Raw genomic sequence first — 27,488 nt, forward strand, 5'->3', positions numbered from 1 at the left:
AGGGTGGGTTTGTGATGATCTCCTGGTTGGAGACTGAAGTCTCCAGTCCAGCAGCCGTTACCACCCTGGCGGATGAGTGGTACATTGGCGGTTTGGCTAGAGCCAAACTGCCAATGTCATAATTTGGGGAAAGGTACTGCCAGCCTGTTGGCAGTACCTTTCCCCAAATTATCGCCGACCGCCAGGGTCGTAATGAGGGCCTCAGTGATTCATTAGACTTTTTGGTTTTTGGAGACAGCATATCCCTCACTTGAGTCATATTTTGGTCTCTGTGTGCAAAGTGACAAGAAAGAAACATGAATGGGGAGAGCAGCAGCAGTGTGTATTTGACTTGTCAAAGGAGGTGATCCAGCAGGCTTTAGACTTATGGCCAGTACAGGAAGGAGACATTGAGTTACATGTAACCGTTCAGGGGCATTATGCAAATTGGAGCATGTGGTGAAAACGGGGAAGAAAGAGGTGCCCCTGGGTTTCTGGACCAAATAGCTACCAGAGGCTGGAGAGCGATATGCTCCCTTTGAGAAACAGTTACTTGCATGTTACTGGGCTCTACCTGATAATAAGCTACTGACCCTAGGTCATAATGTGATTCTGAGACCTGAGATTCCAATAATGCAGTAGGTGATGAGTTCACCTAAACCTCACCAAATAGGACATGCAAAAGAGGCCAGTATATTTAGGTGGAAGTGGTACATACAGGACAGGGCCAGAGTGGTACCAGCAGGGACAGCAGCCCTGCATGAACAAGTGGCACAGGCCCCCCATGAACAATGATGAGAGGGTGCAGGAGGTACCAGAGATAAAAGAGTCACTAGTGAGGTGGGGAGAGCCATTTGAATCCTTGTCCACTGAGGATAGGAAGCATGTATGGTTTACGGATGGTTCAGCCAAGTGTGTGGGGGCCAAAAGACCATTGGAAGGCAGTGTCATATAACCCAGTCACCAAGAAGGTGCTATCCACTACAGGAGAAGGAAAGAGTAGTCAACTAGAACGATGATTTAATTCCCTTGCCGACCACAAAGCCAAAATCTCAGAGGCAAAAGTGGTGACACAGGAAACTGACTTGGAAGGGATGGCTAAGTGGGCGCACCAAAAATGTAGACATCTGGGAGAGAAGGCCACCAACAGGTGGGTAGAGATTAGAGAGATGCACATTCCCATGGATTTGATAAAAACAGTGATCATACAGTGTCCTATTTGTCAGCACACACAACAGAGATCTGTCCAGCAAACTTTCAATGGTCAGTTGAGGAAAGGAAAGTTGCCAGGCAGATATGACAGATTGATTACATTGGCCTACTACCAACTATTGACTAACTGCAGGTGTCAATACGCTTGCACAGCAGTGGACACTTATTATGGTTACCTGATTGATGTCCCTTGCAAATGTGCCACTCAGTTTAATACCATCAAATCTCTAGACTTGTTTATATAGTATTATGGAGTCCCACTCCAAGTCCAGAGTGACAACGGGTCACATTTCAAAGGAAAACTGGTGCAAGATTTTTGTTCACTACACAATATTGAGTGGATTTATCATATTCCATTTTAACCACAAGCTGCAGGACTTATTGAGAGAATGAACGGCTTGCTGAAAGCCCAATTACAAAAATTAACAGATGGAACTTTGAGAAACTGGAGAGAGCATTTAAATTAAGCTCTCCAATTTTTTAATAACAGACCATTGACAAATTCAGAGACCCCTTTAATGCGAATGTTGATCCCAGCGTTACAGATACAACCCCAGGTAGAGACCAACACCTCTATGTACTGGGAAATAAAACCAGGAGCCTTAGCTCCTTACCAAGCCACACCATAATCTACATGTCTTAATCTGCATGCCTTAAAAACCTACCGATTGAAACGAAGAGACATGGCAGTTCTTAAAACAGGTGTTGAAATACAGATTCCCCAGGAGCATTTTGGATTAATTACTCCCAGATCTGGGTTGGCACCTAAAGGTATTCAGGTACTGGGGAAAGTGATTGATGCAGACTACCAAGTAGAATTAAAAACTATTCTTTTGAATAGTAGAGATACTGACTTACAACCTGGAGAAAGAATTGCGCAAATTGTAATTATTCCACTGTATGGTGAAATAGGGAAAAAGGGGATTGCCCCAGCCCTTCTTACAGTCGGTGGGGAGAGAGGGAGGGTTTGGCTCACCGGCAAAAACCCTGGTGCTCAGGTGTGGGTAGAGTCCCCAAATCATCCTCTTGAACCAGCAGAAATCAAAGCAAATGGCAGAGACAATGTCCTGTTAGTCATGAAACCAGGACACGAGAATTGGGAATGTATACCAGTGGATAAATGTTATTTGCGAGAATGATCATACTTGTCTCTTTTTCAGATCATACTACGAGGTGTGTTTGTGCTAGTTATTCTACGTGGTCTCCCTTTGGGTGTGTGCATGTGGGGTTGGGAAGGACTGAAAGTCCCCAGCTCCGAAATGACTGACCAACCACGCGATCAACACCTTTAATGTACCAGACTGAAAATGTTTGGACCCATCTGGCATGAGTCGTGCTTAAAAGATCAGACTTCTGTATGTCCAACATGAAAAGTACTGTTGAATGTTAAATCAATGTGCCTGGTCACCATACCAACTCCTGCCATTTTTTTGCTGCAAATGTTTTATGACATCAACAAAGTTGGAGCAATTCAAGAAAGTGATGTGTTGTCACATTCACCTTGCATAAATATTGCAGGTTTTGCCAAGAGGTAACGGATGAGAAATGGGATAACCTAACCCATTTGATTACTTACCAGTGATGTCTGCTACAACTTAACATGTGATTCTCATTAAATCGGAAAATGTGCTCAAATGCACCTGGAGACAACAACGGGGTCTCCTCAAGAGATCCTGTGAGAGCAATGAGTACTAAGTCAGTATAGAGACAATAAAACTTGTAAGAATATGGACAATAGCATGTTTTGCCAACATATTGTGAATGCTGCTAGTCAAGCATGTCAAACTACCAGTGAAATGGTTGTTCTCTTGTGAAAATACCACTTGTACATACATTCCTGCCAATGTAACAGGTGGACTGCGTGCCTTTGCATGGTTAGGACCCTTGATGTTTCCATTTCACTCTGTACATACTCTCTATCCGAGGAAAACAGTTCAATTAAGCGAAGACTAACTATGAAATTCAGTTCTTATCTAAATCTGAATATGTGAGCTTAAGCATTTCTATAGTTGGAGTTTCAGGATTATCTGTTTATAATACTCAAGTTATTAACAATTTAGCATATTTGATGAGTAAGAATATCAATCACACATCCATCGCCTTGACTGAACTCCTGGATATAGGAGGCACTAGAAAAGCTGCTTTGCAAAACAGGGCAGCCATTGACTTTGAGGAAATGTGCTGCCTCAAACTATCAGGTCACTCTCAATCGATCCAGTCTCATAGTGATGCTTTACATGAATTGGTGAAAGGAGTAAGACAAGATGTTGACAAAGGGTGGTGAGACTGCTTATTTAACTGATTACCCAATTTTGGGCAATTATGCAATATTTATGGCATAATACTCGTAGTGATTTGTATTATAATAATGCTATCTTGCTGTGTTCAATGCATGCCTAATCTACTTACAATGTTTAAACCAAAAAGGGTTACTTTTAGACCAGTATGTTATGAGAGTCATTGGTCAAAGGGTGGAGTGTAATGCTATCTGTATTTAATAACCGATTCCATCTTGACCACTGACTACATTTTGTGCTTAGCTTCAAATGCCCTTACATCAGTGGCGCAGGTATTTTTCCACACTCAGCTTCTTTTCTACATTGAATGTGTTTTTGCTCTCCTCACTAGAGAAGGGAACATATCATGAGGGATGCAACGATAATAAGAGTGTACAAGCAGTGCTTAATTTGTAAATATAGAGGTGCCGGTGCCCAAAGCCCTCCTCTTAAACATGCGGCTGCTGTAATTGAATGTGTGAACATTGAATACTGAGGTGGCGTAATCCTGAAGCCATCTCGGGCCTCTTCAATCCATATAAAGCCACTCGCTGCACCTTCAGCTCACTCTTGCAGCTTTTTACTTTCTCCCTTTGTGTTGCTTTTTCATTTTTATCTCCATCAGTCTTTCCTATATGTGTCTTTTGCTCACAGCACCGAAAACAACAAGCACAAATTAAGCACTGTGTATAAGGATGAGAATGTTGATAGCAGAGAATGGTATGACTCCGTCTTGGACATGAACATTGGGATCTGGCCAATTCTTTTGTGTGTTTTCAACACACACCAAGTACAGCCAATGATTAAATTTCACAATTTACTCAAAGGGAGGACGAAGGTTACCAGAATCTTCCTCTTGGGTTTGTTGAATGTACATAAGGTAGGGAAACTTGGCACTGATGCAGAAGGAACTCATTTTTGAGGGTGGACGCACTGCTTGAAAAAAATCAGAGTCCCAGTGGGGAACATTTCTCCTATCTCAGCTGTCCAGGATTCCACAGCTTGACATTGACAAGGATAAGGATGATGTTGGATTCAATCCCCATGGTGATGCATTTTTATTTATTAATTATCTAGCTTTGCTGTGTGCATGCATACAAATATATATATATTCATTGCACACATTCATTGTTGATATTTTGCACTTTTTCTGATTATTATTCAACTACTGTGATTATTTTAGTGTCTGTATGTGTTGTGCTGCATTCAAGTTAAATTCTCATGTTAATATTTTTGTATGTCCTTGTTTGAGACCTGGGAAGTGCCTGAATAAATTCATTACTCAGATTAAGACTGCTGCATTCTTTGCATTCTTTAGCCTTGTTTCCTCTTAGTTTGAAGCTAAACAGAACAAGGGCTCATTCAGTTTATGGGTAACTACGTTGACGCAATAGAATTTAAGTGTTAGTTTTTAAAAAGGGCCTGAAACATAAGCTCTCTATGAGGGTTTCAGTAGCACCAATTTATATCTTTGAAGTTCATGTCAGCAGCTTATTGGATAGTTTGTATTCAAACTTTGTATTTACCGTCCTCTGAAATAGCAAAACTGTAGTGTGAAGCATTAAATATATCCAAACCATTCTTATTATTATTAACATGTAGTATAATTTTAGTCTTGGCTCCGGCCTCTAAATTATTTGTTCTCTTTCCTCACTACAGCCAAACTCCTTACAGCCTCTGCAGGATGCATTCATTATGTGCCACACACACTTAGCCTTTTCTTATTTTCTCATCATTGTTTAAGGTATTTTGAAAATATTTTAGAATAGGTAGTAAGATGTATTGTTTAGATTGGGTGAAAGGCATAGCAAAACCACAGTTCATAAAAAGAATTGAACACGTTTGCAGCAAAGTTCATGCCCTGGTAAACAAAAACATCTTAAGGGTTACTATTAGCTAGTAAAAGGTAATTAGAAAGATTGTGAGGTTTAATTTCGTGTTAAGGTCCAGGTTTGTTTAGTTCGAGGTGTAGCTAATTTATGATTTATGATTTTGAGTATTGTGAGATAGAGTGGAATTAGCAGTGGCTTCAAGTTATGTGTTTCAGACATTGACGACTATCCAAGGAAATCCTGTCAAGTATCAGTGATAAAGTTAACAAGCATTTGCAGACCCAATTGTTTTGTCCCATCAATATGGAATACGGATATGTGTACCATAAATGCCTTAAACAAACAAACATCATGAGATGAATTTTGTTGTGAGTTACACATTGCGGGGAAAGTTTACTGAGATATTATTTGATGAGTACGTATTGGAAGGGGTTGTATTGCAGAACCCGCTGTTCACAGGAACGTTGTGTGAGGTTCTGGGGCTGGGGGTGCTAAAGGGGTGCAGACAGTGTGAAACCCAAGGGCTCTTTGCTCCCAATGGAGGGGGTTACAAAGTTGCAGTCAGCAAGAAGGCCCAGGCTTGTCTGCCATCAGGTGGTTGGCGTAGAGAAGTGTAACCAGTGAGCTTCAGAAGCAAGAGAGGTCAGACTCTTAACCACTGTGTGCTCTGACTAGTAAGAGCCAGAAAGCCTGAGAGAAGTGCTGACTGGCTTTAGAATAGGGAGCTGGGGGCCTGTGGTGGAGACACGTTCTGGCACAGAAGCAGCAAAGCAATATCAGGGGCTCTGCAGTGTAAACAAACCCTGACACAGGATAGGAGAAGCTGGACTGCACCAACAAGGCATAGAGTCAGTGGTCTGCCTGAATGGAAGCATACACCCCCCCCCCCAATAGTGTGATGCAGGCCACAGGCATTTTGTCGCAGAACACGCATCAACAGTCGTACGTGCCTATGAATGAGATGAACTAGCCTGAGCTGGATGTGTATATGTATGTTTGTGTCTGTGTGTTGGAGACCATGGAACCTGTGGTCCTGTGTGCGTCATCATCATTAGGGATCAATTAGAGCTGCAAGGTCCCTTACTTAATGAATGCTGCTACCACCAGAACCAAGGTGAATAAACCAGAAAGCCACCGTCAATTAATCTGACTGGTATTGTATTTTGCTACCTCTTTTGGGGGGTTAAATGACACCGAGCCACATAGTTAAATTTAACACCATTGTTTTCAGCAAGCAGGTCAAAAAATCTCAAGCAGTCAATGCATATAGCAACAATGTTCACTGGATTTAAACATGCACACTCTCTCTCTACAGTCTCCAAGAGCAATCATCAACTTATCATAATAGTGGGTGGCGAACACGTCTCAAATATTCAGAATAATGCTGACAGTTCACAACTGTTCTGAAATTCTGCAATGTCTTCTGCTTTCATCGCAATCATAAAGTCAAATACTTTTGGGATAAGATCCATGAAAGGGTTTCGAAAATATTTAGGGATCTCAGCGGAGAAAAGTCACTTTTTGTCTTTCATTCATGCGTGCAGAAGGCATAACGATTGTCATTTAATTTGTCAAAGTTTAAGGAAACATGGGTTGCACTCGGTGGACGAACTGTATATTTCTATTCCCTATAATAAAATCAGGCTGATAGATCACGTGCCTGGTGCACCAGACACATTTACTTGTCAGAACTTCGTGTTTTTTGTCCACTAACACACAGACGGGGCTAAAAAAATAATGCAGTATTGCACCTTCTTATGTTTATAGAATAGACGCTGCCAAATTTAAACTAAACGCAACCGATCTGAAGCATCGTCTGCAATCAAAATCTTTGTTTTAAAATGATAAACTAGGAGACTGGCTTTGATAAAAATAGTGGACATTACTGGGATGGACCGAGTGCTGAGAAAGAGCCACCTTTCTGCAGACGAGAAAGCACCCACCCACTGCCGTCTTGCCAAACATGCCAGTCATCACATGGTAATCCTACACACCGACAAACTGTCAGCACACAGGGCCTCTTAAGCCTGAGACATCTCTATTGTGATCCTATGAGGACAAGCGAATTGTTCCCTTTCAACAAAGCCAGACCATCAATCACAGAGGTGCTAATCCAGCGGCAGCAGCTCAGCTGCCTCAGTCAAGAGCGCATAATTCTGACACTGTGCCCTGTGATCAGACCCAGCGTGCGGCGCTAGCTTCCTCCGCCAGGCGGGCGGCCATGTGCTGCAATTAGGCAGGCGCGGGTGTGCGCTGCTTTCTCACAGGCCGTCACCCGTGGGACAGTGACTAATTGTACTAGTCCTCTCCCCTGGAAGGGTTTTATCGCTGGCTATTATCCAGGCGTAGCTGTCATTTCTGGGCGGCTTTTAGAAAACACGTCCCGTAACTTCCCGCCTAACAACTATGATGTGTGGATTTTGAAAGATTAGAAGAACTGTCAGAGGCGTAGCTGGGGTTGTTGTTACACCACCCAGTGAATGCATTTTGTGTAAAATAGTTGGGTGCAAGTGCTTTCAGTTGGGGATGGTGAGGTATCTGTCGAATTTCACCAGGAATGTTTACACACAGAGAAAAAAGCACACACCCTCTCTTCCTCTCTCTTTTTAACGACTTCAAAATGTTGGTCATTTCACAAAATAGTAAGCTTTCTCTCGCTTAATACACCTACCAATCCGCATCCCTCTCCCTTTCCACTGCCATTTAAGCCTCTCTTGTGCTTCTTGCTTTTAGTATAATATATTTTAACACAATGTGCCAGCGTGATTGTCGGGAAATCTTGAAGCCCCGCGAATCATACTGGCCCCGTCGCCCCTGAGAACTGTTCGGTTTGTATCCTGATTCTTAAGATCGAGTGCATGTGTTCTGCAATAAACCTCGGCGTTGATATGCCTTTTTACTTACAGATATAAATCGTATTCCCCAATGCGTGCTGTCAGACCAGCAGGGAGAAACCATGGCCAATTGAGTATGAATTTGAGGTTATAGATGGGATAATTATTGATCCTGCTGAAGAAGCAGGCACTTTGAGACATTGTGATCAGTGACAGTGTTAATCACATCACTGATGTTATTTAGCACCTCGCATGAAGACAGATGTTGGCCTGCAAATCTCACTGCTTAGGCCCGGAGCCCAAATGAGCTATTAATTCCTTTTTCAACTGTCATTTGTGCCCGAAACATGTTTCAAATTGGATACAAATTGTGTTCGACATGGTCCATGGCACAAAGGAGAAAGGTAAGCAGGGTACGTTACCATTTTTCTTCAGTTCAAGACATTTTATTAGTTTTTCTAGGGATACAAAGAAAAGAGGGAAACAGTAAATGGGGTAACAAAAATGACATATATGGAATATTCAAAGTAAGAATTACAATCATGAGTGGCACAGAAGTATGATAAAATGGGAACGGAACCAATTTCAAAACATCCAGAACGCCGCCACCAGATTGATCCTCGACTTCTCCGACACTGCCACATCTCACAACATCTACGCACACTGCACTGAAGAATCATTTTCAAAAACCTCACCTACGCACACAAAGCCCTCCACAACACCGGACCTACCTACCTTAACCAGTGACTCGATTTACACATACCCCACAGGACCCTACGCTCAGCCCAGCTCTCTCTTGCATCCGGAAAATCAGAACAGGAGGCCGTTCCTTCTCCTACCTCACTGCCACCACCTGGAATGCCCTACCCATCCACATCAGACAAACCACCTCCCTTCCCAGCTTCATGAATGAACTGAAGGCATGGCTTTTTTTTAATCCACCTCTGGTACTTGCTACACCCTCCTCAACCCCCCCCCCCCAGCGCCTTGAGACCCTAACAGGTGAGTAGCTGTGCTTTATAAAACTCTGATTGATTGATGGAACCATATTGCATATATTGTTTGTTATACAGTAATGCATTGTAAACGCCAAAGATAGCAGGTATGTTCCCTTTGTATGCACCCTGGAATGAAGGAAAGCACAAGCGAGTATGCCTTTTTTCTACCTCTTGGTGTTAGAGAGAGTTAGCGAGTGCACATAACTTGAGGGGGGGGCATTAGAATGGGGCCATTTATAGGTGCTCCTAGCCTTACTTCTGTGCTCGCTTAGTGTGGTGAACAAGGGACATGAGGCAGACAACAGAAGGGGCACTAGGGGTGAGCTTGTGCCTTTGGTGGGACAAGCTACTAGAGGCTACTAGCCTTGTTGGCAACATGCTGTCAGCGTTTCATCTAGTATGGCCTAATAGTTCCATATTAGGGTTCAGTCATTTTGTATCCTTGTCCTCAGAACCAGTGATTGGCATTATAGGTACAGAATTCATGGTGGCCCACTCTACCCTCCATAAATATAATTTCGACATACTATACATGTGCCTATTTTTCTCTTTGCACAGCTTTGCACCCTTTTGGTAGCACAAAGCCTCACCAAGAGTGGCTCTGTAATCTCAAGGAGTTACCAGCTGTAATGTGATTACAAACAACACAGGAACACCTTGGGACTGGAGTGCTGCGCCTGGGCAGCTTCTCTGCCGAAAGCAGGTAAAATGTCTGGTAAAAGCTCTGGGGAACTATAGCACAAACAGGTGATAGACAGAAACGCCATTTTCATATTTTAACCACTAAATGAATGTAATTAATAGCATTTCTGCCTTCCAGCTCTCAATTAAAGATAATCTTGAAACCAGCAAGCGCAGGGAGGGAAAGTACTGGGCCATTTTCAGGCGCATCATAGTGGGTGGTGTTTCTATATTAGATGCAATGTTCTGCAGTTTGTAATAATATTAAACAACGTCTCCCACTTTTTTTCTAAGGTGCCGCAGGTCGGGGGAGATTTTACTCAAATAGCTCTCTTCTCGAACATTGAATCGTCGAATAAGGCCCAATTTTATCACTGGAATAGCGTGTCTATCTTTAATTTATAAAAAGAGCTGTAAACCTTTTTTACACTTAAAATTTCCCCTTATTCTACATTTTGCCTGTCATGAATATTACTACTTGTTTTCATCCTTCCATATGTGTCCTTAATAATTAGAACATATCAACGTCTAGAAAGGTAAAAAGTAATCCAAATATGTTGCTTCCAAGACTCATCAAGGTGCTAATGCACTAGGCATGGCAGAACCATTTTAAATGTGTTGTTATGATTGATCATACATACAGAGTCAGGCTGGGACAGAAAACAGACCTAGACAATTTTGAATTTACAGAGGATTTATTGACAGCCGATCAGAGGTGGTATGAATGTTTGTGATTTTGTACTGTAATTTTGCATTTTGCAGCTGTCCATTATACTTGGCTTGTCTGCAACGTTAAGTCAACTGACAATTTAATATGCAAGTGTTAGCAGTGTATGATGCTCTGGAATCTGAAGGTAAATATGGTGCACACACCAGGAACTACAGGTGTACCACTGGTCTTCATGCATCACACATATCTTTGCATATCGAGTGTTGGATTGGATCAACTTTTAAGAATAGCTCATTAAAACGTTTCAGCCTTCAAGAAAACATTTTCACTTTCATATCCTGTGAAAAAGCAATGAGCTTTCTGAGGTGTTTTCAAAGCCTAATTAAGTACGATAAGAACAGAGCGATTGATAAATGAAAAGCTGTTGATAAAATACATTTCGAAATTCACTAAAATACTCCCCCAATTTATACAAAAAGCACTACGTGAAATCATTACATTGTATACATTTATTAGAACAAAAGTAGGCTATTGCTTACCATTGTCAGGACCAATGTGCATAATGCCACTGTGGAATTTTTCAGTATTTTAGTAAAACTAACAGAAACTATACCTAGTAATTTATTTGCAATGCACTTTACAAAATACTAATTAAACAGTGACAAATCATCAATTTAACTAAGATTTTTTAGGTGTCATCTTGCGATTGAGAAGCTACATTACTGCTGATGAGAGGCCTACACCAGCAGAAATGCATTACAACCTATGCACGCCTGGCATTATGCAGCCATGCATGATCCTGAAATGCTGGATGGTCTGGGAGCAACTGGCCACGAAGTTAACGCCCTTCTATGCAGTAGCGGAAATCTCGATTACTTGGGTTCCAAATACAGAGCATATATGCATTCTGTACAGTTTTTATTCTGTATTCTGATGTTAACAAAGGAGGAGAAGACGTGTTAAACGGAAAGCAGATGTAGATGTAATGGCATGCTCACTCCTGCCCTGACAATAGTATGCAGAGGTATAGAGACACTGACGAAAAGGAAACCTACCTCAGGGTCACACGATCCCCAAGTTTCAAGAACACTATATAACAATGTAGTGTCAGTCTACCTTTGTTTCCACAAGCCAGCACATCTCCAATCAAATACTGATCATGTCTTCTCTTTAGATTCCTGTAGAGAACTGTAAAGAGTTCTTGCTCTACAAAGACCCCATGTGTACATACAGAGGAAATCTCCCTGTCATGGTCAGCCTGGAAGGGTTCACTATGCTTTAGTTAAACTTAAAAAACATATTCACTGGTTTAGTTAGCAGCGCTACCTATATCTTGCACCCCTGCCATGCACTGCTTATGATCTCACATAGACAACACTCATGACATGTTTAATTACATAATTTATGACATCACTGATGACATCTTTGACATAATTGATGACTTAATTGATGACATCACTGATGATGTCATCCACTGAGTGTGAAAGTCTGTTTTATAGTTTACACCGTGGCAGGTAAATACCATATTACTTGTCTACCTAATTTTGTACAGCTTGGGTCCAGCTCATGGGTATAAGTGTTTACAAAACACATCTGCCCCTAAAGCACATTAGATGTGTAGTGGCATTGAACATATTATAATTATTTGTATTCAAGAGTCACTTTGTGTGCAGGTGACAGTGGAACTGTGTTCATTATGTTCCACACAATCTTTTCAGAAAAAGTGTTCAACAGGAGGAGATACTAACTTCTGTAAGCAGCCTTGAATTATTAGACAGAATCATGTCAGTGTGACAATTTCTACATAACTTAGAAGGCTGTGTGCACCAGGTACTAACCTATATACATGTGCTTTCTTTTCCTGAAAAGATGGTCTATCTGTAGAGTTTTTACAACTGGATAAAGGGTGCAGGTATAGGATGTTTATTTTTAGCAAATAGTGTGTTTTTGACAACTGTTGCATATAGTGTTCACTTTTCTTAGTAGATTCTTTTTAGTACTCTGTAATGTGTTTCTTTTGATAGTTTCACTGTTTGCAAACAGTGTAGTATGAAGTAAACTTGCTTCATAGATTAACCACTGTATACAGTACTCAGTTCTCCATTGATATCAGCTTCAATTCTTAATGTAGGTTCGGTGATTTTCAGGTGTTTGATACAGACAAAAGCTGTCCATAACAGGTCATTTGTTTTGTAACTGATATTCACTGTTTTTAGAAACTTGACTTTTTCAACAGTCTGTATACAGATTGAACACCATACTCAACGAGGGTTTCCTATATGTATGTGGTGGATTGTTAATGTGAACTATGCTAGCTGCAAAATGTATGGTATAGGGTCAATGTTGGACATAATGAATACTTTCTTCACATAAGGCAGTTGTATCTGTGATAGCAGTAATGATGGTTGATATTCTCCTGAGCTGTTTTGTATTTACTGTCAGGCCTCTAATACCATAGTAATTTAAAGACCAATATGTGGGAAATTGAACTTTGGATGATGTAATCAGTGATGTAATCAGATATGTCATCAGTGAAGTCATAAATCATCTCATAGAACATGCCATTAATGATGTCATATGTGAAGTCATAAGCAGTGCAGGGGGCACAAGTTATAGTTAGCACTACTAACTATAACTGGTAAATTTCTGTTTCTTTTAGTTTATAACATTGATGTTTTCACTGACATATTCACCTGACTATAAGATTACTTTAACCTTTGGATTTTTCAGAGAATTTCAAAAGTAAAAAAAAACAAAAAACAGATCCTTTAGGGAAGGGGGCATTTCTGCCCTGGGGACCCCATCAGGTGGCTGCCCTGATGCCATCCAGCTCATCACCCATGCTGTAGTTGGGGGGTGCAGGGGGGACCCCGAAGCCCCTGCTGCCCCATGCAGCTCCCGCCAACGAGATGGAGCTGACATTGTTCCCGCCCAGAGAGAGGAGTTAATAATGACTTACGGATGGGAGCAACATTTAGATCTGTTTCCCTGCCTGCATCATTGCGGGACGAGAAACAGATCTAAAGTCTGCTCTCAACATGTGGGAGCATTTTTTAAGCTCCTGCTAGCTGAGAGCGGTCTCGGTGTTTGCTACCAATTGGTTGGAAAATTAAAAATGTTCCCGTCAAGCAAGCGCAAGCACAGTTTTCCCTGCTTGAGCTGCTGCGGGCAGGGAAACTTCTATGTCCCAGGGGGTGGGATCCCCTGGACAAAGTATCTGAGCCAGCCCTGGAGATGCAGTCCCCAGGGCCATTAATTGCTCAGGGAGTGTGCCACACTCTCTCCCTTAAAGGAATCGTTCTAGGGGGTGGGCTAAGCAGGGCTTCTTCAGGCTTGGGATGGGGGGGCCTGCTACCCTTTTTGTGAATTTGCAGCTCTGGGCGTGGGCTCCCCTGGGCCTTTCAGAGGCTCGGGGAGGGGCCCACATTGCAATGGGCTTATTGTTTTGTGGATGCATGTCTTTCCCTCCCTAAATGTCCTTTTAATCTTCCCTTAACCCACTCCATTCTGTAAGTATGCCCTTTTTTCAACCACCTCTCTGGTCCCACACAAATGTACTACTAAGTAGTAAACTTATATGTATTAAAGATAGGAGAGGTGGAGGTGGATATTTACATTCACAGGTTTGTGATTAGCACTTTGTAGTACATTAGTAGTAATATTTTAATACTACACAAAGCAGTTTGTGAACAAGGCCCAAAGTGTGTCAGGTTGTTTTTAGAAGCACCATTCCTCATCCAGGATCAATAATATTTTGAGCCCCGATGGCATTTCCTTGGTACTTAAGCCCTCACAGTCAATTAAGCCAGCTTTACATGTTCCCTCGCAAGAATCTGATTGAGTATGATGTTATGTTAAATCTCCAGACATTAGTAGGTTTGACCAAGAAAGGAAACCGTTTATATATGTATGACAGCCAGGGGCATTTCTTAGCTGTCTCCAAACTACACATTCAAAAATAAAATCTTGCTATTCTGTGTATTTGTAAAGTACAAACTGAATAATAGGTGATTATTGTTACCCAACTCAAAGGTACCCATTTCATTGAACTCAGAGGGCTGAAAGGCTGAGTGGAACTGCAGTGATGTGAACCTGTGACTATGACATCAATCACAGATTCATGCAGTTTAAGCACTATGTTAGAAATGGGGTCTTTGCTTGGCAGTCAGGTTACCTCCTGTCCCCTGTTCAAACAAGGACCTTCACTCTAAGGTAAAGGAGAATCACACTCAGTTAACCCCCGCTCATCCCCTATGTTGCTTGGCACGAACAGGCAGACTTAACTTCAGAGATAATGTGTTAAGTATTTGTACTAACACAACAGTAATACAGTGAACCACTACAAAATGGCAAACCACAGGTTTAGAAAAATAGTAAATATTTTATCTAAATAAACAACACCAAATATGACAAAAATCCACAATACACAGTTAGAAATATGAATTTAGCACTTAAAAACACAAAAATAGTGCCTAGAGGCACAAATGCTGCAAGTTGATATTAAGCAGTGTTGTGACGGAGTGGTATCCTACAATGCGACGCCAATGGCACTGTTTACAGAGTCGTTCGAATCCCAGGTACTGTACCTTAGCAAACAAGTAGAAAACAGGCCGGTGCACAGAGTCGGGGAGGGAGGCGTCCCTGGGTCAGATATGGTTCTGGTGCTACAGGGCAGAAGGGCAGAGGCATTGCGCAGCAGCGTCGGGTCCTTAATGCAGAGAAGGGGGAGGTGAAATGGCGTTGGTTGCAAAATCGGTCCCTTGGTTGCCACAGGCACAAAGGCCGGCGAAGTCACAGTGTTGCGGGGGGACCTCATTGGGTCGCGATGATGTCACAGGGCCGCAGGCGCTGCAATGGCATCGGATTTCATGGACGTAGGACACTCCGAAGTCAGCGAAGTCAGGCAGGATCAGCGGCTGCAGTGACGCGAAGCCTATAGGGTCGTCGGGGTCATCACACTTCTGCAAGGTCCACGCCCTCGGGGCAGGCGGCTTTGCTGTTCCGGGCAGCAGCATCCTTTGCGAAGTCGCAAGGTGTCATCCATTGCTGTTAGACAGATTTTTCTCCAGAAATTCACTTTCAGTGGCCCAGGAACAGAATTGCACCCTCTGGCAAGCTAAAGTCGACAGCTGGCAGACTAAGAACTGGGTGGTGAAGCCTTTGCTGTCTGTCCCTGAGGCTGCAAAACAAGAGGCAAGCTCTACTCCAAGCCCTTGGAGATACCTCTCAAGCAGGAATGCAAAACAAAGTCCAGTATCTGTCACCTTGCACAGACAGAAGCAGCAAGTGCAGGATAGCCCATCACAGCACAGTCACAGGCCATAGCAGCCCTTCTCCTCAGCTCTTCTTCAGGGAGAGGTTCCTCTTGAATCCTTGAAGTAATCTGATTTGCAGGGGTTTTGGGCCCAATACTTATACTCCTTCAAAGAGAAGTCTCTCTTGTTTGCTAGAATCTGCCTTGCCCAGGCCAGGCCCCAGACATACACCAGGGGTTTGGAAACTGCATTGTGTGAGGGCAGGCACAGCCTTTTCAGGTGTGAGTGACCACTCCTCCCTCCCCTCCTAGCACAGATGGCTCATCAGTATCTGCAGGCTACACCCAAGCTCCCTTTGTGTCACCGCCTAGAGGAGAGGTGCAAACAACCCAACTGTCAAACTGATCCAGACAAGGAATCCACAAGCAGACAGAGTCACAGAATGGTTTAAGAAAGAAAATGCCTACTTTCTAAAAGTGGCATTTTCAAACTCACAATCCAAAAAGCAACTACAAGATGTATTTTTTAATTGTGAGCTCAGAGACCCCAAACTCCATATTTCTATCTGCTCTCAAAGGGAATCTGCACTTTAATAATATTTAAAGGCAGCCCCCATGTTAAACTATGAGCGAGATAGGCCTTGCAACAGTGAAAACCGAATTTGGCAGTATTTCACTGTCAGGACATGTAAAAACACCAGTACTTGTCCACCTTTAACATACACTGCACCCTGCCCATGGGGCTACCTAGGGCCTACCTTAGGGGTGCCTTACATGTATGAAAAGGGAAGGTTTAGGCCTGGCAAGTGGATACACTTGCCAAGTCGAATTGGCAGTACAAAACTGCACACAGACACTGCGGTGGCAGGTCTGAGCCATGTTTACAGGGCTTCTAATGTGGGGGCACAACGAGTGCTGCAGGCCCACTAGTAGAATTGGAATTACAGGCCCTGGGCACCTCTAGTGCACTCTACTAGGGACTTACTAGTAAATCAAATATGTCAGTCATGGATAGCCAATTATACATAGATTTTACAGAGGAGCACTTGTACTTTAGCAATGGTTAGCAATGGTAAAGTGCCCAGAGTAACAAAAACAGTAAAAACAGAGTCCAGCATACATCAACAACCTGGGAAACAGAGAACAAAAAGTTAGGGGAGACCCCGCCAAGGATGCCAAGTCGAACACACTAGCTACAAATCCACCAGACTGAACATGAAACATAAGAACAATTGTGATGTTTTAACTCAGGCCTGTGCGCTAGCTTTTAAAAAAAGTCAACCAAGATGTCATGGCTGCACAGTTAGTGTTATCAGCTATTACAAAATTCCTGATGTACAGTATATGCAGAAGAAGTCTGCATATTGGAGGGCCTATATCATTAATCTGTGGATATTTTGGACGCAACAGAATCTTCTTTACCTACAGCCTACACAAACCGTTTTTGCTTGGAAGAAATGCACTGTGCAGGTCAGTTGAAGCTTCCAAACATGGCACTCTAATAAATGCAGCATGCATCATGCAAAGTGAAACAAAATATAATTAATGGAAAACTAAAATAAAAAAAAATATGATGCATGCTGCTGGTGGAATAGCAAGACATAGTCTAAAAGGAGGCTGTTTTTTAGACACCCTTAAAGCACCTCTCAACAGAACACTACTACACTGCACCATCAGGTCTAAAGGATGTTTAATCATGTACCAATGAACTAAAAGAAAACTGTTGAACTCAAGTGCCTACAAATAGAATAAGAATTATACATTGATGTAGTTTCGATTTTTAGTTGTAAACCCACGTGGAGGTCAGGTATAAGTGAATATCCAGTTCAGATTTGGTTTGTTTTCGCACCAGAAATTGAAAGTGGGGTTCTTTGGAGTTTCTGTCTGTCAAAGCGTTAGGCTAATTTCATGCCGATTTTGGTCTGCGGAGCAATTAATGCAATCAAAACATGTAGCTAATCACTATACCAATCATAGCAACAAAGCATGGCAGAGAAGAAGTGAAAAGAGAAACAAACATGTTTCAGAGTGTTTCCTGTAAGAACGGGGTTTGTGCTTTGCCAAATATTTTTTTTACTCTTGTTTTCAAAAAACCAAATCAAAGAGTGATTTCGATTTTGCATCTCAATGGCAAACGATGTTCGGCTTGAACCTATAAAAATCAATTTTAAACAGAACTGGTTAATAGTTGGTGTACAAGTTGTGGGAGGGTGGTTCAGCAACACTTCCTAATAATCTTTGGAAAGTATTTTTTTCCTTCAAAGAAGTAGAGTTCTTCACTGAACATGTTGTGTGAAAAATTGGTGATTTTAGGATATAAAATGTGCACAAATTATATTTACACAAACAATTATACAGTTAAGTGAAGCGAAATATATACTTCTTATTAAACAGCACTTCCTTAATTTATTTCCACCAAGATGAAATCTACCTAGAGTCAAATATGTAACAAAAAATTGATCATGTTTGTTTCCAACAAATCTTTTACAGTTTTACCTCCAGGTTAAAAGAAGGTCAGAGACTGAAGAAGGCACTGTTTACATCTATTTATTTTGCCTCGTGATGGCAAGAGTTGAATCAAACATCCCCCAACTGAAAAAACTGGAATCCATCCTTTCCTATGCTGTGTAGTTCTCATTTTTTTCCATGACATCGAGTTAGATGTTGTTGTCATCTACACTTTGGAGGAAATAATTGGAAGGAAGGCAAGTCACAACTATTGGTTAGATCTGCTAGGCATGTTAACAGTTGCTAATGCTCCAGTTTGGTCTTTCCAACAGTTAAAATGTTTTCAATTGTGTGCAAATCCCACTTTAGGATACAGAAAAGTTTGTACAATACCTAAAATGGAATTCGGATTCAAATTCTAAAACGGTTGTGTTGTTGGCATGCCTTCCAATGACCAAATCTGTAGCTTATGTATCTAAGTTTTCCAACCAAAATCCAGTCGCAAAACATTGATATTCTACCAGCATTTCCAAGGTGGAGGTAATGTATCGCAAAATGGAATGGGTCCTCTCGGGAGCCTTTCCCCTTTTGAATGTAAAATAACATTAGTTAAAGAGTAGGCTGTGGCACAGGAGACCATTGCCAGCTCTTAGCCAAGTAAATATTTCTTATTAAACACAGTCCTGTTTCCTTTAAGAAAAAATAGGCTGCAATAAAAAAAAAGTTTACTTTATCACAAAAGCAAGCAACAAAATGTTCATCTGCAGACTCCAGAAGGCAACTGTCTCTGTGACTGCCTTCATTCGTAGTGAGTCACAATTTGCAAACTCCCTCTTTAACATTCATGAGGTTGGTCGGGTCTGACACACTACAATTCAGGATTTTAAGAGCTTACCTATTAGTATATAGGTAGGTGCTTAATATTCTTTCCTGGTCATGAATAGTACATCTTGCCCTATGTGAGCTGTGATGAGTGGTGGAGAGAGAGCTTTGAAAGAAGTGGAGCATAAACATCCTCCACAAACCTGACCAAAGGAGCATTCATGGCAAGCGAGCTATACCACTTTAAAAAGAGTTAAAATATGTTCCTCTGTAGCACGTTTAAAAAAACGATGCATTTCAAAGCGCATATTAACATGAATTGGATAAAAACCCAGTGGCTGCATAGAGGAACTAACAAAATATTCGAAAACTTTTTTTGTGTACCAGGAAAATTGTATCTTCCTTGTGTATACTGAGATTCACCTTCCCCAAGAAAACGGCGAAACAGTGGATTTTTCAACATGTCATCTGAAAGTTGATAAAAAGCTATGAGAATGACTACTACAGGCTGTGAAGACATTTCGGTTATGCAAGGTCACTTGACCTAGCATTTTTCCATTTTTAAGCATCTTTCTTCACTTACTTTTTCAATCTAGCCCTTTTCAATTATATTTGCAGTAAAGTCACATGTCCAAATGCTGCATTATAGGAACAGTGTGATCAAAAGTTACACAAATTTTCCAGACATAATCCGTAGATAGTAAATAAACACATCATACAGACTAACACAGTAATGCTACTGCTGCTTTAAAAATATATTTTCCCTTATGTATCTCTCTGTAATCTTTATTTCTGTTTTCTTCACCATTAGCACATGGGGGGGCCTCTTGGATACAAATAAATGTTGTTAATATGTACTTACCCTCTGGCCGTCTTTTCCAGGGGCACCAGACGGACCCTCTGATCCAGGTGGGCCCTGCAAATAAAGACATTATTTTAAATAATGTCAAATCATACATATGCTTATCTTGTACTTACATATGGTCACAAACAGACATGCATCATTAAGATATAACGGATGGTCACAAGAAGAAAACTGCAATAGTGTCAGGTCATTTTGAGCTAGTTCTGTTCATCTTTGTGCAATTCAGGCAATTAGGTACTCGTAGAAATAAACAGTACAAAAACATTTGCAACAAATGACCAATGCAACACAAATATTATGCACAGGATGATCAGTGCAAAGTTAGTTCAAGACTGGGGCAAAACTTTCCAGCATCAAGTAAAATTCCATGGTATCAATGAGAAGTTTCTCGCCACAGGTGCAATTCATGTGATCCAACCCGTATTGTTCATTTATAAGCTGATAAACATCTGCCTCTTTGGAGAGTCAAGTGTACAAATATATAATTACACCTGTCAGTGACTATTGTCATCACACTTTACAGAAAATATCACTCAAAAAAACATTGCTGGCATTTTACCATGCACTCCTACTCCTGAAATGTTCTATCCTCGATTCGTGGCACTTCCACCACAAGCTGTCAGGTCCCACAAGTGATATGGCCTACAGTAGCCAAGTGGTGTTTCCAAATACTTTTTGGTTGAATCCTAACTGCAGTGTCAGCCTGGATGCGTTCACTATGTGAAGGTTTCACTTTCACACATTTACTCATTTGCCCCCGTTCCCCACTGATATTTATCCGTTGGAGTTCATAGTTTACTTTTATATTTATCTTATTATCACTTTTACTCAAATTCCACATATATTTCATCGCCATATCTGCTTTACTTCTACACTTCAGTTCTCTTTATTACTGTGTATTGATTGTCAATGTAGTTCTACTTCCCTATTTTATTTTCCAGGATTCAATACAATTCCTCACGCTCAAAGCGATGTTTAAAGGTAGTCTTGGTTCTGCTTTTTCATTTACCATTTTATAGCACCTTTTTATTTACCTTTTCCATAACGCTTTCTTTCCATTTTTGTTCGTGAGCATCAGACCAAAGCTGTTTACAGACGTAAACTCAGGAAATAAAGCTATCATTTAAGTATCTTTGAAGAATCCTTCATTTTCATATAGCCATATCACCAACACAATTAGATTGAGGCATTTATGGTTGTATGAACTTGGGGACTGTATTCTTTCATGAAACAAAACTAAAGACCTGATTTCAACTGGCCCTGTAATCGGCCTAAGATGCCTGTAATTGGTATTTACCATAAACTCCCAGGTGCTGGAAATCCTCCCCCACAAATTGCAATGAGTGAAATGGGTGATAACTGCAAGAATTTGTGTTTCTGCGACAATTACAACATGCACATTCCGGCTCATGTTCTATTTTAAATGTCACCAGATTTTACTTATCATAATCTGCACAGTGAAAATATAGCAAGGGAAGTTTTTCCACACAACTTTAAATTTCAAATGCTAATGTTAACTTCCATTACTTGAACCGTGGGAGTTAGAGGCTACTCATAAGATTTTAAGCAGAACAAATGTCGATATTTGTTTTACTGGACATTTTTTTCAGCTACACATTTGTAATTACCTAAGTTTATTAAATGAAAAATAGTTATTTACTCTGGTAATTACTTCACTCCTAAACCATTTGAGAATTATAAGCTAAGCTACCCCTCTCTATACATTTTTGTCATCTCTATGTACTTGAGATGCTAACTCAGGCCCATATTTATACTTTTTGATGCACAACTGCGCCAACGCAGTTGTGCGTCAAAAAGTTTACCGCCGGCTAACGCCATTCCAAAGCGCCATGCGGGCGCCTTATTTATTGAATGACGTTAGCCGGCGCTGCGGACTGGTGTGCGTAAAAAAAAATGACTCACACCAGGCAGCGCCGGCGTAGGGGAAAATGGAGGTTGGGCGTCAAAAAATGGGGCAAGTCAGGTCTGAGGCAAAATTCAGCCCTCAACCCGATTTGCGCCATATTTTTTGACGCCCAACCCCCATTGAAATGACTCCTGTCTTAGCAAAGACAGGAGTCATGCCCCCTTGCCCAATGGCCATGCCCAGGGGACATATGTCCCCTGGGCATGGTCATTGGGCATAGTGGCATGTAGGGGGGCCCAAATCAGGCCCCCCTATGCCACAAAAAAAATACGAAAAAAATACTTACCCCAACTTACCTCTACTTCCCTGGGATGGGTCCCTGCATCCTTGGGTGTCCTCCTGGGGTGGGCAAAGGTGGCAGGGGGTGTCCCTGGGGGCATGGGAGGGCACCTCTGGGCTCCTTCTGAGCCCACAGGTCCCTTAACGCCTGCCCTGACCCAGGCGTTAAAAAACGGCGCCCATCAGGCTGGGCGCCGTTTTTTAAGGCCTGCCCCCTCCTGTGCGTCAAAATGACGTCACAGTATAAATATGGGGCACAGGCCTTAAAGTCATTTTTTGGAAGGGAACGCCTACCTTGCATATCATTAACGCAAGGCTGGTTCCCCCTTCCAAAAAATGACGCACATGGTGGAACTTTGACGCCCGCGGGGTCGGACGTCAAAGTATAAATATGGGGCAGGGTTTGCGCCGATTGTGCGTCAAAAATTTTGACGCACATTCGGCGCAAACAGAGTATAAATATGCCCCTCAGTGCTTTAGGAAAGAATATAATCTGTGATCTACAAAGATCATTGTATAATGAAAAAACAAGCATTGGCATAGCCAAAAGATCTCGCCTTTGGGACCCTATAAGTATTTAGCCATGCAGCACATTATCCTGGGTACTACAACGTCTACTGTTCTTTAACGTGGAAGCTTTGACACTAATAGGCACATTATAGCACTGCAATGAGAAGTACATATTTAAAGTGTTATCCTCCCATGCCTTCTAAAAATAAAAAGCTGAGACATACCAATCTTAAAAATGTAAGTAAAACAATGGTGAAAAGCAACAAAATGCTGCCATGTGCGATTTCAAGGTGATCTAGGCGGAAAAAACCAAGCATGTTTTTTTCATCACTCCTTGAGGTGCACATCACATAGCTGGGCCGGGGGAGCATATTTCACTGCTGCTATGCTGTAAATAACAAGGAGGAGAGCGAGTGTTAGTAAAAGATAAAGTGTGGAGTCCACGTCTGACCTTGTTGCATAATGGAGTAATGAAGGTTGTCTGTGATCTCCTCGCTTTGGGACCTTGAAATAGAGTAAAGCGCTATCCACATTGCCAGCACCCACCTTCTAACAGCACATTTCTGTGCAATCAAGGGACGCCCTTCCCATGCACTCACGAGGGGCACTCAGGGAAACGAAAGGAAGGAAGGGGTTAAGGGTGGTTGCATGGTGAGAGGATAATTCAGTGAGGGAAGCAGAGACAAATCTCCAAAAAATGCTGATTGTTTCAGAGAGAGATGTGGCATAACAATCAGAACTGCTGACTTTCGAACCTGGGGAACAGGGTTCGAGTCTCGGTGTCGTCTCTCCCCATTCTTCCCAAAAATACAATGCTGAGACATGCAGATCTGAAAAATGTAAGTAAAACAATGGTGAACACCAACAAAATGCTGCCATTTATTGATGCCTTTGTGCAATTTCAAAGGGGATCTTGATGGGGAAAAAAGCGAGTTTGTCACCACTCCTTGAGGAATGTCATGTAGGTGGGCTGGGGTTCACTTTTCTCTGCTGCCATCTACAAGTAGCAGGGAGGAGAGTGAGTGTCTGTAAAAGACAAAGCACAACATCCATGAAGGAGGTGCCACGCTAAGCCACGGAAACCTGTGCACTCTGCAACAAAAAGAGTGTGCAAACAAAAAAGGAACAAGCCAGTGCACAAAGTAAACAAACATGAACACTTAACATAAGCAGAGGCAGGCCAACCAAAAAAAAGAGTGCTCTCAAAGTATCCAAAATAACCTGAAGCATAAAAACACATGTAACAGGGCAGTCCTCATGAAAGAATACAAAAGCCCAAAAGGAGGGACTATTAAGCACATTCACCAAAAAAGTTAGCAAGTACAAAGGACAGTAAGAGGAACCAATGAAAAAGATGGACAGTGTTTGGAGCCCATTTCATAAATACATTATGTCTCAAAGAGAAACAACACATGCACTGCCTAGGTGAGACCTAAAAATAATTAAAAAATAATAGATCCCCATGGTTGCCCACCTCACTGTATCAGGGAAAACTGGTAGGGTCTTTTGGTGTAATGTGATATTGAGTCATGATTTGGACTGTTTATCGAACATGGGTCAGAATTAGGCATTAGATGATCTTATGTTATGTCAATTTATTTATAAAGAACTTATGCTACCCAAAAAGGGTATACTGTCACTAAAGGATAGCTTTAATCTGAGCATGGCTGTCACACTGTCCGTGTTACCTTGCTATAAAAAACAGTCTTGAGGGTTTACCTGGAAGGCAGATGGTGTGATCTACGTCTAAGTGCAATTAACAGTGCATTCCTTCTATTGGCAGCTAAAACTGAAAACCTCTAACCGCCTGATTGTCCTTTCGTTTAATGAGGAAGAATTAGCTTAACAAAACTGACAGCATTGTTGAGTGCAGGATTCTATTGAGTTTGTAGTGCAGAACTATTCTTGAAGATAAGGCATTCTGCCTGAATATAATGCCTGATATGTGTGCATACCTCTTAGAACAAGATTCTCTTTTCACAATTAGCCAATGTTAGATATGATGAAACACCACCGCATCTGGGCTACCTGAATACTACACGTGCCTTTAAATTCTGCATCGTTGCAGATGGTATATAAGTTTGCCCCCAAAAGAAGTTCTTCACAATAGTCCTGTCTACCTAAAACTTGTGTCTGAGTTGTGAAGTCAAAAAGCATATATTCCACAATTCATTTCCAAGGAAAAAGCAGGAAGATAACCTTTTTAGGTCTGGTGGTAGCCAAGACCTTTTGCTTTTGCAAAATGTATATCTATGATATGTATTCTTAACTTGCCTTCTTCCTCCATTGGTCTGTTATAGGATAATTCACGTTTTCCACCTACTACACAATAAATCAGGGGCAATGGGCTAGTCCACATCAGCCAATGGCTAACTTTATTGTACATGACAGCATTCTGCCCTTTCACAAGGAGCATTTCCACAACAAAGTAGTTCCTTTTAGTGCCAGATACTATGGCAAAGTGTGCTTTTTAAAATCAATCAGTATATTTGCTTTAAGACAAAACAAAACATACATTGACAAAGACAGAAGGCTGACAGCCAATTTCAGACCTATTGACTTTGCAAAGGCTTCTACCAACATGAGTTTCAAAGCTCAAGTTCTTATTGAAAACAACATCATGATTCCTTGCAGAATTAATTGAGACTGGTGCTTATCCTAAACATGAGGGCTACCAATGATATGATACTATTTTCTAATGGTTATTCCACATCATAACCTCTCTTTTGTTCGTACTTAAATTTGAGGTGTTATCTCTCATCCAAGCTGTTACACGCATACCTTTGCCACTCATTGTTTGCAACAAATTGTTGTTTACAATGCACTATTTCAACATGGCTGTTAACAGCCTTTCAATAAAGATTCCGAAGCTTTGCTGGAGTGTCAACACCTGTTTTTGAAGAAGAAGTCTGCAGGAGCTTAAATATAGAGAAAGCCATCTCAAGAGCGTATATGCTGTACAGCTATCACAATAAGTAAAATTACCTGTTTTTACCTATACTTACCCTTGAACCATAAAAGACACTTACTTCCCTTTATCTCTACCCATTCATGAACCTAAAATACCCAGGACTCCATTTAGTTATACCCATACATGAACCCTAAAAAACACCATCCCTCGAACCTCACATAGTTTTTTAAATGACATTAAAAACATGTCATTAAAGAAAAACGTACCTGCATGTAGAGTACTGTGTGGTAAAAAGGCCAAAAACGGCCTTTGTGGCACTGACCTTCTTTGTAGTGACCGGTGTTGTAACTTGCTGCATAATAAAACTGCGTGGGAAATGTTGCGTACCATGTAGTGGGCGTATTCAAAAGAGCAATCTCTCTTTTCTCTGTGTGTAATGTTGAGGCACTCTCTCCCATCCAGGTTGCCACTATTGTCATTAGACCTGGATGGAATTTAAATTTCTGTGGCATAATTTGTGCGCCCTTGGGAATTTTTTGTTATGCTTGCTATGTGAAGTTACCAAAATTACACACTTATACTGCATCATGTACTTATGCTGGCATTCACAGCAATAATATAGCACAGAAGCACGAGAACAATGCAACCATCCAGAATAGGAGCAGTTGTTGTTTGCAGAAATTGTCTGTTTGTGCCTTTTTTTTAAACAATGAAATGAGTCCTCAAGTCAAAAATCTGCTCAAGGAGGCATGTGGCTCTAAAATATAGTGCCAAATGATGGATTCACATTTTGTGCTATTATGCACACCATTGAGTACTTTTTACCAAATTTCCAGTGATTAACCGAAAGTAAATTATGAAAATTGCACACACCCATAGTTTTCATACATGTTTTTTTAATTATCATTCATTCCTCCCTTTGGGTACTCAAAACATAAGATCAGTTGAGTATTATCTGCATAAACCATCCATATGTTAAGGATTATGTGCAATAACCCTGCAAATGCAAAGATTCACAGTCATCTTTCAAGACCTTGGATTAAACCAGGGGGTCATATCATGATGGCCTGCTCTGGTTCATGTCAGAGGAGAGCACCTATTTCTTTGCATAGGAGGTGCCTAAACGTTAAACGTATAATTCAGTATTTTTCTAAGTTAATGCATGAACTTTAAACAGAGCAAGCCGTAAACAGGAAGCAGAAGTTCCTTGTCTCTGTTTACGACTTGTTCTGTCTAGATTTCATGCATTAACTATGAGAAATCTTTAGTAATATGTTTGAACTTTAGACACCGGAGACACCGGGCACGCCAAATAACTGGCGCTCCCTCAGCGAAGAACGAGTGCAGGCCCAGGATTAAACAGAGGTCGCCTCTGACTTCAATCAAAGTATTGCAAATAATTTCAGTCTTTTACAATGTTCCACAACTATTTTGCTCTATTTACATTCTCTTACCATTTCTCCTTTTGCCCCAGCCACTTCAACCTACAGTAAAAAAAAGATATATTACATAAAATCAGTAATAAGTAATACACAAGCAATAAAGGTATACAGTTAAAGCTGCCCAGTAAGTGGTAAGTTTTGAAAAGGAACATTATTCAGAGCACTGAGGTCACTTCTTAGCTACGGTGAACCATGTAATACTTAAATCGTGCCTGGAACGCTGAGTTTGGCTTCCTAGTCAACCAAAATGCCTGGGTGCTGACACAAACTACAGTTGCTTCCCTGCAGTCTACATTAAAAGGACGCGAGGAGATTTGATCTAGGTTTTGACTTTGGAACCCGAGGAAATGGTCTCCCTTGCAAATTGTGTGAATCAGGGAAAATCTCTTACTCTCTCAGTACCTAAAACTGATGTCAATATAATGTCAAATGAATGCAATACAATTGTAAATATGTGAAATGTAATGGCATTCGGTAGTGCAAATTTATAAATACCCAGTTCATACAAATCACTCAATTAATACACAGCTTGTTTTCTATTACATAGG

The 27,488-nt window shown here is 41.3% G+C and overlaps 1 protein-coding gene across 1 annotated transcript in view; it reads right to left on the reverse strand.

Moving 5' to 3' along the window:
* The window catches only part of COL19A1 (collagen type XIX alpha 1 chain), a 2,318,824-nt gene that overhangs the window by 1,030,026 nt on the left and 1,261,310 nt on the right, over positions 1-27,488 (reverse strand). The window contains exons 16-17 of the mRNA XM_069235722.1: positions 26,953-26,982; positions 19,869-19,922 (exon numbers count right to left, since the gene is read on the reverse strand). Coding sequence (XP_069091823.1) covers positions 19,869-19,922; positions 26,953-26,982 — 84 coding nt within the window. The remainder of the gene's footprint in view (positions 1-19,868; positions 19,923-26,952; positions 26,983-27,488) is intronic.

The sequence above is a fragment of the Pleurodeles waltl genome, chromosome 5 (genome assembly GCF_031143425.1).
Source record: "Pleurodeles waltl isolate 20211129_DDA chromosome 5, aPleWal1.hap1.20221129, whole genome shotgun sequence".
Taxonomy (NCBI): Eukaryota; Metazoa; Chordata; class Amphibia; order Caudata; family Salamandridae; genus Pleurodeles; species Pleurodeles waltl.